Source organism: Palaemon carinicauda, chromosome 31 (assembly GCF_036898095.1).
Source record: "Palaemon carinicauda isolate YSFRI2023 chromosome 31, ASM3689809v2, whole genome shotgun sequence".
NCBI classification, from domain to species: Eukaryota; Metazoa; Arthropoda; class Malacostraca; order Decapoda; family Palaemonidae; genus Palaemon; species Palaemon carinicauda.
This window is the reverse complement of record NC_090755.1, coordinates 19,751,074-19,765,077: the sequence shown is the minus strand read 5'-3', so window position 1 is coordinate 19,765,077 and position 14,004 is coordinate 19,751,074. Positions and strand designations below refer to the sequence as shown.

The window sequence follows — 14,004 nt, the reverse complement described above, 5'->3', positions numbered from 1 at the left end:
AACTGAACCAGTGATCCTCATTTCTAAGTCCAAAAGGCTTGTTTTCAATAGTGGTGTAAACAGGAGAAAGTAAATTAAAGAATTTGGGAAGCAACCAAAAGGAATGCATGGAAGGCATAAGGCAAAAGCAATACAGCTGATGTCAAAAAGATACAAGTGAATTTTCATTCAACCAACAGTTTGGCACCCACGGAACCTATTGAGGTAAATGAAAAGCCTCCATATACCTCTAACCATATGAAAAATGCTGTATCCAAGTACAGTACAACAATTTCCTTCAAAAAAATTTAACAGACATCTCCAGCAGAATTTAAAAAAAAAAAAAAAATAAATAAATAAAACTACATAGCTACAATAAAAAAACAGTTGTTCAAAGTTAAATATACTTCACATTGCATCTCAAAATGGTATTAAATACATTAAAAACCATTTTTAGTGTGCTGTATTTAAAACTGACTTACATAAACAACTGATTTATACTAAAGAAATGTGTGACGACAATATCCAACTCTATACATTAAACAGTAACCTATAATTCATTTGAAAATTAAAAAGGGCTTTTTAAATGAAATCCTATGAATGAAATTATAAAAAAAACACATACGAGATATCAAACCCCAACCTCCATTTTGAAAAGAGAATAAGAGGTAGACATTAAGTTACCTTTATCTGTCATGCTGTCCATAATTGTCATGAGCCTCTTAAGCCTTGCCATACTTTCCTGCTCACCACCTTTAGTAAGGAAGTCTGTGCTAAAACCAGGAAGCATTCCCTAAAAGAGATAAAACAAAATTAAAGCTATATTCCTTTAAGGAAAACAAACATGGTTTTCCACAATGGATCCAAATTTTAATTACAAAAGAGCAATTTCCTATTGAATAAAAAAAAAAACTGTTTTCAATAGTAACCTCAGTTACGGATTTGCCTGTATCTAAGGTGAACTCCACTGTATAGGACAAAATATACCCGTGAATTCACCTCCCAAACACTTTTAAAAGAACATCATAGATCTTGCTTGGAGATTTTTTATGTAAATGACATATTTCATATTTCAATTAAGCCATGTATTTTATTACATTAATGTCTGGCTTCTCTTACTGACCTTGGGATCAGAGTCTAGAGGCGAAATCACTCAAAGATAATAGCATCAGACCGGCTGGGAATTGAACCCTGGTCTTGGATACTTGTATGACAGTGACCGTACCATTTAGCCATGAGCCTCGAGACTCTGATCCCGAGGTCGGTAAGAGAATCCAGACATTAATGTATTTAAATGTATGGCTTATTTGAAATAGGAAAAAACACATCTAAATGTGCAAAATTTATCATTAATCGAATGCCAAGTTACAAACCTACAAATTAGCTACGATGGTGAAGATGGGTTGATTTCAATTCTAGGTACCAAAAACCTGAATGAATTTAAAACATATATGCAAATAGGTTAGCATAAAAATTAAAGAGCCTTCAGAGGACCTGCTTCTGGAATAAATCTAAAAATATTGCTAGTATTACACAAGACGTCATTCATCAACATCTCTTTTGAAATTTCAAAGAAGATAAAAGCAGTTATTTCTAGATAGGTTCCTTGTCAAAATTGAATGTGTAAATATGATGACAGTGTCCAGAAAGTGTATATCAAGTGATTCATTTACTAATAGTGAATGTTGTTCAAGAGAGAGAACTTCTGATAAAGTTCTCAAAGAGGGAGTTTCTCCCTACAAGCAGTAACCCCGCTGCTTCATCCTCCTCCTCCTTTGTCTCCCTCACACAAACTACAACTCTCCTCAAAGGTAAAGTATGAGTTAATTTGTCATTATTTCTATTTATCATTATGACTTACTAATTTGCATTTATTTCTGATGTTAGGGGTTATAATTTGTTCGCTAAATTACATTATAAACCTTTAAAAATTAGTATAAATGTATATTTATGGATGTGTGGCGCGCATCAAGTGAATTTCCTTTATTTCTTATGGGAAAACTTACTTTAGAATACAAGCATTTTGGTTACGTGCTCGCTGCCAAAATGAATTAAACTTGTAAACCAAAGTACTACTGTATAAATAATAGAAGCCTTTGCAAAAAATTAACTTGAAAAAAACAAGTGACCTCTAATTCACTGGTACTAAACTACTGAGAACAATGACTACAAATAAATTGCAAGAAGAATTTTATAATGAAAAGCCTAGCATCTACAGAATTCAAAGTCTGAATTGTAATATACTTTGTAAAACAAAAGGAGATTTAAAAAACTTACCATAATTTGAGACATAGGACCCATTTTTCTTACATTCTGAAACTGTTCGTACATGTCACGTAGGGTAAAATGGCCATGTTGCAGTTTCTTGATAAGAGCTTCGTTGTCTTCTAATTTCAAGTCGTTAACCTATGAAGAAGAAATGTCTTGAATTTGAATGCTAATTTTCATAGCAAACATCAATTACCTATATCTGACAAGTTTTATATGGTACTGTATTTATATCAAGAAATATTTCTGAAATGTAAGTTATCAACGCTTTACTAAAAACTTGAAACATGAAACTTCACAAAAATACTAGTCTTCACGAATTTTGAAAGTACAGTACAATATAAAAGATGCTCTTTGAAATTTTCAACTTGAGTCACTTCAAAAAAGTCAGTACAACAAAAAACCTGCACTCATCTTGGAAACCTAATTTTTTTCTATAATAAAAGGACTGTATGTATGATACTTTATTCAAATGAGGAGATAAAATTTATGGCACAAAATGCGACACCTTAAGATATTAAAATGAGTTATCATTAAACAGTTCAGCTACAGTATCAAGCAAGGACTATAAATAAAACAAAAAATTCAATTTAGCAAATACTGTATACATTTCAGGTTTACTGTAAAACACTTCACAAGTTTTCAGACATTTTGGATATTCAATAAGCATTTATGATTTATGGAATTTGGGTCATATACCTTTGCAATGGGGACCCTGCAGGTCCAACAAAGGGGAAGTCCCACAGTTGCACTATGAAATATAATTTGAAAGTTGGACAAAAAGATAAAAGAAAGGAAGTAGGGTGAAACTTTGGCCAAAAGGGACACTGTAAAGACCTTCAAGTAATGCCTTCACTGCACATGAGACGCAGCAATGCTACTTTCCCCCACTGATGCTTACATCCAGTTGACTGCAGGGAAAAATGTTTTTCAATATCATACAAAGTATTACCTACAGGTACTTTCAGCTATCCCTCTTTTTGGTACTGTAATAATAATAAAAACCTATGAACAACAAACATTTGAAGACACACTTGGCTTACGATTAATAAGATGAGGAAACTCTTGGATGCATTAATTAGCTCACATGACTTTGAAATGAGGGATATTTCTGATGTGGAATTCAAATGTTATTTTGCTGATCCAAATGGATAATTTCTTTCACAGATTCTCCCACAGAGAAATTTTCCACACTGAAATACAGGCTTTCAATCAAGACTGTAGAAGATGCCTTTAATATTCTGTATCTAAATAAGCTATACTAGTCACCTATGTAAATGAGTCTGCATAAAAATATTTGTATGATATAATAAAAAAATTAGTATGATATAACTAAAGCAGTCATATTAAAAGTGCAATCAATTAGCACACTTTCAAAGGATTGGCTGGAATTTGGAGTCCTTTGGAATTTACAATCATCCTCATAAAGTGTACTAGAACCTGTGAATATTACAGCAATGAAAGTAATGAAGTATAAAATAAGAAGGTTTTAGAGAACTGGAGTATTTCATCAAGAATTCTTTGAAACACCTAAGTATCATTTCCCTATGGAATTGGCTGCTAAAGTGGTCTTCTCTTTATAGGACTGATATAACACGAATAACAACAGCTATTTTAAATTCTCACAGATGTTACCTGGGACTCTCCTATTTAACGCAGGATACTGGATTATCATGTAATAAAACCTTCCGCCCCTAAAAAACTTGATAAAAATTGCCAAATATATAATACACTAAAGTGTTAACAGCTTTGATTCACCATTAGTTAATACATAACTTCTAAAAACAATTAAGCAACATGAGTTTCAAAATAAAGTCAATTCTGTATTTGCCATATGTTGGAGAAAAATATGAATCTAAAAAGACATAAAAAAATAAGTCTGATAACTGGCCTTACATAAATTTAACATTTATTCCATCAAGAAAAATTGAACATTCACATACCAGCAAATTTTCTGAAACCTACAAAAAGCCTATGATTACAGCTCCTCAAATTTATAAAAGACGATGAAGAGCTCATCCAATCAAATAAGTAAAGGATTAGCAACCATAAAATGTAACAATGGGGATATGCCACTTCAGAAATTATTATGCAAAGACAACAGTAAATCAGCACCTCAAAAAACAGTAAAGAATATACTTTACCTTTTCAATAAGACCTTCTATATCACCCATGCCCAACAATTTTGATATGAATGGTTTAGTTTTGAATTCTTCAAAGTTGTCAATGTGTTCACCGGTACCTGATGAAAAGAATAATGGTAATAAATGTTTAAACAAATGTTCTTAATAACTAAGAAAAATGTAAGGTGTAAAGATATTCGAAAAATGATACCGTTCTTAATATACTATACAATCATTAATAACATCACAATTGTAAAATGGTAAAATTAGTTTACAATGATAAATTAGTGTTATCTTAGGGAAGAATTCATATGTACTGAATATAAAATCCTAATGAAGACTCCTACCACAGTGATAAAAGATTGAAGAAATTCAAATTTTGTGGATAATCAGCTACATGATGATGCATCAACACTCCAGCAAATAATAAATTCAATTATATAAGAACATCAAACAATGAATTTATTAAAAAAATGTCTGTATTCTAATAGAACCCACATACTAATTACAATATGGTGTGTGATGTATACCATTTTAAAATAACAGAAGACTATTATTTGCTGTAATTTTCATGATTCAGATATTTAAATGTCATGCTACTCACAGATACCGTACAAATAAACAATACTTGTCAATTTCTGTATATACTGTACCTTTACAATCCTCGAATGTATTACAACACGATAAGACGCTAAGGTTTACAATCTTAAAATAAATGATTAACTATAATATCAAACTTGATTTCTAGAATTCTGTAGACTGGTGTAACTGAAGAAGAATCCAGCTATCAATATGATCCTTCGCTTTTAAGAATGAAGCTACTTTTGTCAATCTATGATGTAAGAAAGATCTGCAGTATTATTAAAACAAATGTTAAAAAAAGACTACAGGTGTTTTAAATATATAGAAGCACAAGTTTTAGAAACTAAAATACCTCTCTTACCTGCATTTTCTATACCCGTGGCATAGCCTTAATACAGTAACACCCTTTCCAGTGCAAAAAGTTAAACACACTAAAATATGGCAAAAGTAGCTAACAACAATGAGCTGTACTAGCCCTCCTCATTCATCTTAGGTGTTCATACTCAGGTGTCTCTTGCTCTTATCATCGTTATTCTTATTAGCTAGGCTACAACCCTAGTAGGAAAAGTAGGATGCAATACACCTAAGGGCTGCAACAGGCAAAATTAGCCCAGTTATGACAGTTATGAAAGGATATAAGGATATAAATAAACTATACAGTATATGAGAAGTAAAGAATACATAATATAAAATATCTTAAGATCGGTAACACTTAAATAGATATGTCATATATAGACTAAGAAGACAGACTAATGTCAACCTTTTCAACATAAAGACATTCCCTGCAAGTTTAAACTTCTGAAGTTCCACCAATTCAATTACCTGATTAGGAAGATCCTTCCACAATCTGTTCATAGCTGGAATAAAACTTCTACAATACTGTGTAGTATGTGCCTTATGATATTATTATTATTACTAGCCAAGCTACCACCATACTTGGAAAGGCAAGATGCTATAAGCCCAAGGGCTCCAATGGGGAAAAAATACTCCAGGGAGGAAAGGAAATAAATAAATAAATAAACAATATGAGAAAAATCAACAATAAAATATTTTAAAAAACAGTAACAACATCAAAACAGATATGTCATATAAACTAAAAAAAAAGACTTATGTAAGCCTGTTCAACATGAAAACATTTGCTCCAACTTTGAACTTTTGAAGTTCTACTGATTCAACTAACTGATTAGAAGATTATTCCACAACTTGGTAACAGCTGGAATAAAACTTCTAGAATACTGTGTAGTATTAAGCCTCATGATGGAGAAGGCCTGATTATTAGAATTAACTGCATGCCTAGTATTACGAACAGGATGGAACTGTCCAGGAAGATCTAAATGTAAAGGATGGTCAGAATTATGAAAAATCCTAAGCAATATGTATAATGAACTAATTGAACGATGGTGCCAAAGATTAATATCTACATCAGGAAGAAGAAATCTAATACCGTAAGTTCCTGTCCGACAAATTAAGATGGGAATCAGCAGCTGAAGAAATAGGAGAACAATACTCGAAACAAGGTAGAATGAAAGAATTAAAACACTTCTTCAGAATAGATTGATCACCAAATTTCTAAAGAGACTTTCTAAAAAAGCTAATATTTTGTGCAATTGAAGTCATAGAACAAATATGTTTCTCAAAAGTAAATTTGCTGTCGAGAATCACACCAAAAATTTTAAAAGTCATACAAAGTTACAGAAACATTATCAATGCTGGGATCTGGATGTTGGGTAGTCCCTGTCATTGACCTACTTGCAATCATACTTTGAGTTTTGTTAGGATTCAACTTCAAACCTCATAATTTGCACCATGCACTAATTTTAGCTAGATCTCTACTAAGGGACTCAGCAACCCCAGGTCTACATTCGGGAGATGCAATTGATGCAAAGAGAGTAGCATCATCTGCATATGCAACAAGCTTGTTTTCTAGGCCAAACCACATGTCATGTGTATATAGTATGAAAAGTAATGGGCCAAGAACATTACCCTGCGGAACACCAGATATCATATTCCTACACTCACTATGGTGACCATCAACAACAACTCTTTGAGATCTACTACTTAAAAACTCAATAATAATGCTAAGAAACGACCCACCCACTCCCAACTGTTTGAGTTTAAATGCAAGGGCCTCATGATTAACACGGTCAAAAGCAGCCCTAAAATCAAGGCCAATCATATGAACTTCCTGACCATAATCAAGAGATTTCTGTATAGCATTGAGATAGTAAGAAGAGCATCATATGCTCCAAAGCCTTTACGAAAACCAAATTGCAAACTAGGGAACAGATAATTACCTTCAGCAAACCTATTAAGACGATCTGCCGAAAGACATTAAAAAACTTAAGATGATATGGGAATTATGGCAATTGGGCGGTAATCAGTTGGACTTGAGCTATCAACCACATTTACATAGTGGAGTAGCATTACCAATTCTTCAACAAGTGCTTAAAGCTTCTCTTTTTGCTAACTTGCGCAAAATAACAGATAACTTTGGAGCTAAGAAATCTGCAGTCTTTATTAAAAAACAAAGGAAAAATACCATTTGGGTCTACACCTCCATAAGCATCAAGTTCCACCAACAGAGCTTTAATTTCACGAGATCGAAAAGCTAAACTAGTTAGTTTAGCTTCAGGAAAACAGGAATGAGGAAGTAGAGTTTCTCATTACTCTGCTTACTGTTAAACACATCAGCTAAAAGGGTTGCCATTTCCTTTAGACAGTGAGTGACTGAGCCATCTGGTTTAAGTAAAGGAGGTACTATTGCATCTAACCAAACGGTTTTTTTTTATGGTTAGATTGTAATCCTTTTCAGTTGAATAAAATATGAGCAAAAGCTCTAAGCTGATCCGTTGCACTTTCAAAGATGATAGGTCTCCTGCTTCTCCAAATAAGCACATCTACAATCATCACTGAACCATCGTTTGTCCTTCACTTGGTACCTTAGCACACGAGAAGGGATACGCCTATCAATTATGTCAACTAGATTCTCATTCAAAGGGACAACAGGATTAATACTAAAATACAATTGTTACCAATTCAAGACCAAAATATCATGCAAAATCCCATTCCAGTCTGTTTGAGATTTCATATAAATCTTACAAGAGTATGATACATCAGGCTGCTCAGTCTTCACTACTAATGAAATCAAAGCATGATCAGATGTCTCGACTGGAGAACCAACCTTAATTGTTATAATGCCAGGGGAGTCAGTGTATATGAGGTCAAAGGAGTTTCCAGACCTGTGAATTGCTTTAATTATGATTTTCTCACAGCCTGATTCAGAGGCAAAGTCTAAAGCTCTTAAGCCATGGCGATCGGTCAGAGAAATCACAAATTTTTAAGTAATTTGTATTTTTCCTAACATACTTACCGAGAACTACTTTCTTAGGAGGTACCTGGAATCTCCTCTCAACCGACCAGAGTTTTGTGTAGTTTACCCTACTTCCGTTTTCTGTGAGGACCACCTCAGGCGGAAGGATACGTGCCCTGAGGCTAGTCCCGAGCCAGGTCGCGTGTTAGCTTGGGTCTCGACCCTCAGTACGTTCTTGGATGTTAAAAATACCTAAGGGTCAGTAAGGCACTCGGGGAAGGAAGGGAGGGCCATTACCTGAAAGTAGTTCTCGGTAAGTCGATTGAGGCTGGATCGCCAGGCATCCTCGTCGGCGGGAACAGGCTCCTCGATCCTGTGATACCTCCGTATGAGGCCTATAACTCTTCGATAAGCCGAATCCTCGGTTGGAGAACCCTCCGTGTCGCCGACCGCGCCCTCCGTCTGGAGCTGAGGCGCTGTCCCGACGGGCACCTCCGTCTGGCGCTGAGACGCTGACCCGACGGGCACCTCCGCACTAGGCCGCGGTCCTGGGACGTGCACCGCCGTGTCGGCGAGGGCTTCCGTCCTTAAATTGTCCTTCGACAATGAGGGTGAGGCTTCCGTGGGCTTGCCCGACGGAGGAAGCCGTCCCTGTTTATCCAAAGGGCGAGCCAATTTTTCTGACTCGACGAAGCTGCCCGTCCGAAAAAGCGACTCCCTCCGCTGGGCGGGTTGTGTCGGCCGTTTCGCGGCCTTACGCCTGTCCGAAGAGGTCCTTGCGCTCTCGTTCTTCCGAGGGTCAAACCTGTGGCTGGAATAGGGCCTCCTTGGAGAACCGTCTCTGGAACGCCAACTCACAGAGCTCGGGATCGCAGCGAAGTCCGCGAGCTTCCTGCGGGGGACGAGGACCCATTCTTCTTTGGGAGACCTACTCCTCCTGTATTTCTTCCTCGGAGACCTGGAACGCCTTCTCCCATGCCTCGACCTAGAACGTGACCTCGAACGGGAACGTCTGCTCCTGGATCTATCCCTCCTCTGGCGGCGCCTCCTCCGCGCTTCTCCCTCCGAAGAGAATGATGAACATGCCACTGAAGACTCCGACGACTCTTCATAACACGACCGAGGGGCAGGCGCATGGGGAATAGACGGCTTCGTGATTTGCTGGGTTCCGGAGGTCGAAGGTTGCAGAAACATGTCAGGAACTGCCGAAAGAGGAGCTGGGGGAGAGTTCGGTCGCTCTACGTTGGGTAACCAGGAACCAAGGCCTTCTTCCATCCTCAACGGGGACCTACCTGGAGTCCTCGGGGGTCCCCATCCGAAGGGATCCACTACCGGAGAGTCTACCTTATCCTGGGTGCCATCAGCTGTGGAGGTACCTGAAACGTAGGACCATGACGCGGGTGAAGAAACAGGAACATTTTTACCCCACATGGGGTCATCTGATGAGACGTACCCCCCAAGCACAAGGGCAGTGTCTCCAAGACCCCCACTAAAAACACCATCAGGCCCCCCACTTGCCTGCAAAGAGTCAGCAACCCCAACATCTCGAAGACTAGACTCCCGGGGAAGAGCCATCGGCTTCTTCCCCGCAACGGACTTACCTCGTCCCCTACTCTGGGTAGGGGAAGATGGGAGAGAAACCCCGTCAGACTTCCCTCCTGGCGACGTCAAGGGCGAAGAGGTGCTTGCTTTCCTGGGAGATCGCTTAGCGGACTTCTTCTTCTTCGTACTAAAACGAACCCACTGGATTTCACTCCACGACACACACTTCGGACACGTGTCCGACGGAGAGCACACTCTACCCCTACACGAAGAGCAAAGGGAATGCGGGTCAACCTCCGGCTTGGACAAAAACGCTCCACACGACTTCCCGGCTCTAGGCCCAGGACAACGGCGGGCATGCTTCATGATGCACAACACAACACCGTAAGACACAGGAACGCAGGGAAAGGATAAGGAATACACTTGGGAAAGCACAAGGGAATCAAGCGAACACGCAAGAACACAAGGGAAAGTACAGGGATACCACGTGGGTGACACGTGGGACACGCGAGTCGGGGACACAAAGGGTCGCACTGAGAAAGGAGAGCGTCGGGATGGTATCACGACGCGACCAGAGAACTTACTGAGGGTCGAGACCCAAGCTAACACGCGACCTGGCTCGGGACTAGCCTCAGGGCACGTATCCTTCCGCCTGAGGTGGTCCTCACAGAAAACGTAAGTAAGGTAAACGACACAAAACTCTGGTTGGTTGAGAGGAGATTCCAGGTACCTCCTAAGAAAGTAGTTCGAGGTAAGTCTCCGTGTTGGAACAAATAGAACTTAACCACTCCCTATGGTGAGCATTGAAATCACCAACAAAGACAAAAGAGGCCTTTCTATCATCTTCTTGTATCTTAGCCATAATGGTAAGACAATCGAAGATGGAATCATCCATGTCTGGATTCCGGTAGATTGAACACAAATAGAAGTGGTTATGCCTACCACAAACTTTTATTACCCGAATCTCATGACATCCTCATTCATAGCAGGACTTATGAGAAGCAGGGTACTCAGTCCTAATATACACCACCATTCCCCTGGCCATAGGGATGGCATCATGTTTCAACATTATTGGCTACTTAAAACTAGTTATAAGGAGCTCAGATGAATGCCTCATATTAGAAACCAAAGTTTCTGAGCACAAAAGAATATCATACTGTCTGGATGCAACTGTAAGGTCTTGAGTATTTGCATGAAGACCATGAGTATTGCAATACAGTAGACAAAATGGACGAAATCTAGGACGTACTGGTCCCAGATTTCGCTCAATGTCTCACAGAGAGCATAAGAATTAATGGTAATAAAAAACATACATCATACTAAACAACTAAATTAACAAGAATTATAACAAAAACAATTTGTTTTAAGGAAATATAAATAAAGAGATTAATCAAACCCATAGACTTAAGAAAAAAAGTCAGAAAAATGGTCAACATGGAGGAGCCAATACATCATGCAAGGCCAAATACCATCCAGGATAGCCACTTCAACTGAAGGGAGGCCAGTAAGGATGGTTTTCCAAAGAAATAGAACCAGATAAGGAAAAGACAACCTATTGATAAACCACCAGGCATCCATGACTCTTCTATTAGGCCGGCCCAACACACCATTTAAAAAGACAAGATGCAGGAAGAAAAAAAATAAGATAGAATAGTGTGCTCGAGTGTTCCCTCAAGCAAGAGAACTCTAACCCAAGACAGTGGAAGACCTTGGTACAGAGGCTATGGCACTACCAAAGACTAGAGAACAATGGTTTGATTTTGGAGTGTCCTCCTAGAAGAGCTGCTTACCATAGCTAAAGAGTCTCTTCTACCCTTACCAAGAGGAAAGTAGCCAGTGAACTATCACAGTACTGTACAGTAATTAGCCTCTTGAGCGAAGAAGTGTTTGGTAATTTCAGTGTTGTCAGGTGAATGTGAATGAATGATTGATAATTATCTAGTATCATAACATCAATGTTCACTGATGCTGATTGGATTATGATGAATTATGAATTTGTAACTTGAGAAAAATAAATAAATGACAAATTATAAAACATTTAAGATTATATGAAACTTTAAAAATTATCAAGAAGGCCAGCTTCCAATATGAACTTAAAAATGCCTGGCCCTGCATCATGCATAACTTCTCCTCCAAGAATATTGGAGAGACTGTACCTGCCATGCTCACAAAGAGCTTCAGAGAAGAATTGTTCTCAGAGATCCCCAAGACTGGGAGTTTCAATCACTAAATGCCTAACAGTCAGAGGACCCAAGCAATCATCACACAATGGTTGGCATCTGCCAGTCATCAAGAACTTGTGTTAAACGAGTGTGCCCAATTCTTAGGCGACAAAGGGCAGTTTCCCACCTTCTAGGGATGATAATATATTTATATGGAGGTATATAGCACTAATGATCTCCTTCATCTTAGTTTGATCCACAGAATTCTAATAATCTTGCCAAATATCATCAAGATCTTTTCATATGAAGCAAAAACCCATTACATGGAAGTGCATATGTTCCAGGAAGTAATTTGTCTGCTGCCTTTTTTGCTGTTTGTCAACCTTTTCTTTTCCTGGCACACCCACATGACCTGGAACCCAGAAAAACTGGACTTCCTTGCCTGCAGTGCTACAAATATATAGCCACTCTTTAATTTTTTTGAAAGGGTTGATTAGATCAAAAAGCCAATGCCTGCAAGACACTTTTTGCATCACTGAAAATAGTCAAATTGCCCACTTCCACTAATACTAGTTTTTCAATAGCAGTCAGAATACCATACAGCTCTTCTGTAAAGATAGAAGACATTACAGGGAGTGCACATTTAAAGGAAGTATTGTACCCCCTATGATTTGAAGCTGTCCGTAAATATAAATCCAGTATCCCTATGCTGTTCTGCATGTTCCAAAAATGTAAGGTAGAATTTCTTCATTTACCCTGTTGCCCTTATAGCCAGTAAAATACCCAAAGAAGCCTATCTCTGGAAGTTTTCATGGTAACAATGTTCTATGAAAATGCAGAGACAACAAATAAAGAGTTACAGACGAGCCTCTACAGATTGTTAATGAATATACTGTGGGTACTTAGAGCAGACAGTAAGTGTTTCCCCAGGACACAAGACCTAAATTAAAATGATAAGCATGGGATGAAGAGCTTTCCGTAAACAAAATGAAATTATGAAATGTAAAATATCACTTTCTCTAAACCTAAAAGTATTTAATGAGATGGTCCTCATAGTATTAACTTATGCATCAGGAACTTGGAGCCTTACTAAAACCTTAGAGCATCCCCGAGTTTTCATGGCCATACCTAACACGGGGATTTTCGTTCACCTTAGAGATTCACGCCAGATTTAACTGGAGTGAGTCGTCTTTGCTTTTTAAGAGTACCTGTCCGTACAGAAGGAAAATCCTGGAATCAGCCATCATAAATCAATCAAACACAATGAACCTATCCGGCGGCCAATGGAAAGCTGACACACTGGACAATACTCTTCTCAACCCTATCATTAAGAAGATAATCCACGGAGACCGACCACCAGATATGCATCAGAGGTCAAGACATCCACCGAGTGGCTCAACAATACGAAGACACACCTGGATGTAATTAAATTTAGCTAATCCTTCCAGCAATTATAACAACTGTAGAACAATTGGAAACACCCTTTTGCTTTCCTATATAAACCGTCACTCTCCACTGTATTCCTCATTTTTACTTTACATCCTGAAGAGGGCCAATGTTTATTGGCCGAAATATACTTATTAAATATACTGATTTATTTATATTTCATGTGTTTCTTTTATGGGCCTTCTTGAAAAAACATGTTAAACTATTTGATTACAGATATAAGTAAGACATACATGTATATATAAATATATATATATATATATATATATATATATATATATATATATATATATATATATATATATATATATATATATATATATATATATATATATATATATATATATATATATATATATATATACATATATATATATATATATATATATATATATATATATATATATATATATATATATATATATATATATATATATATATATGTGTGTGTGTGTGTGTGTCCCATTTCTTGGTAGCACAGATAATGTAATGCAAAACACACTGACCTGTGGGAGTCCTCCTCCTGATATTTTTTTCAGACAGAGTATTTCCTGCTCTAACATAAAAGAACTGTCTTTTTATAAAGGCCAGA

At 37.5% G+C, this 14,004-nt stretch overlaps 1 protein-coding gene across 2 annotated transcripts in view; it reads right to left on the bottom strand.

Moving 5' to 3' along the window:
- The window catches only part of Srp54k (signal recognition particle 54k), an 81,776-nt gene that overhangs the window by 21,444 nt on the left and 46,328 nt on the right, over nt 1-14,004 (bottom strand). For both annotated transcript variants that reach the window (XM_068355005.1, XM_068355006.1), the window contains exons 6-8: nt 4,392-4,489; nt 2,257-2,385; nt 664-772 (exon numbers count right to left, since the gene is read on the bottom strand). In XM_068355005.1, coding sequence (XP_068211106.1) covers nt 664-772; nt 2,257-2,385; nt 4,392-4,489 — 336 coding nt within the window. The remainder of the gene's footprint in view (nt 1-663; nt 773-2,256; nt 2,386-4,391; nt 4,490-14,004) is intronic.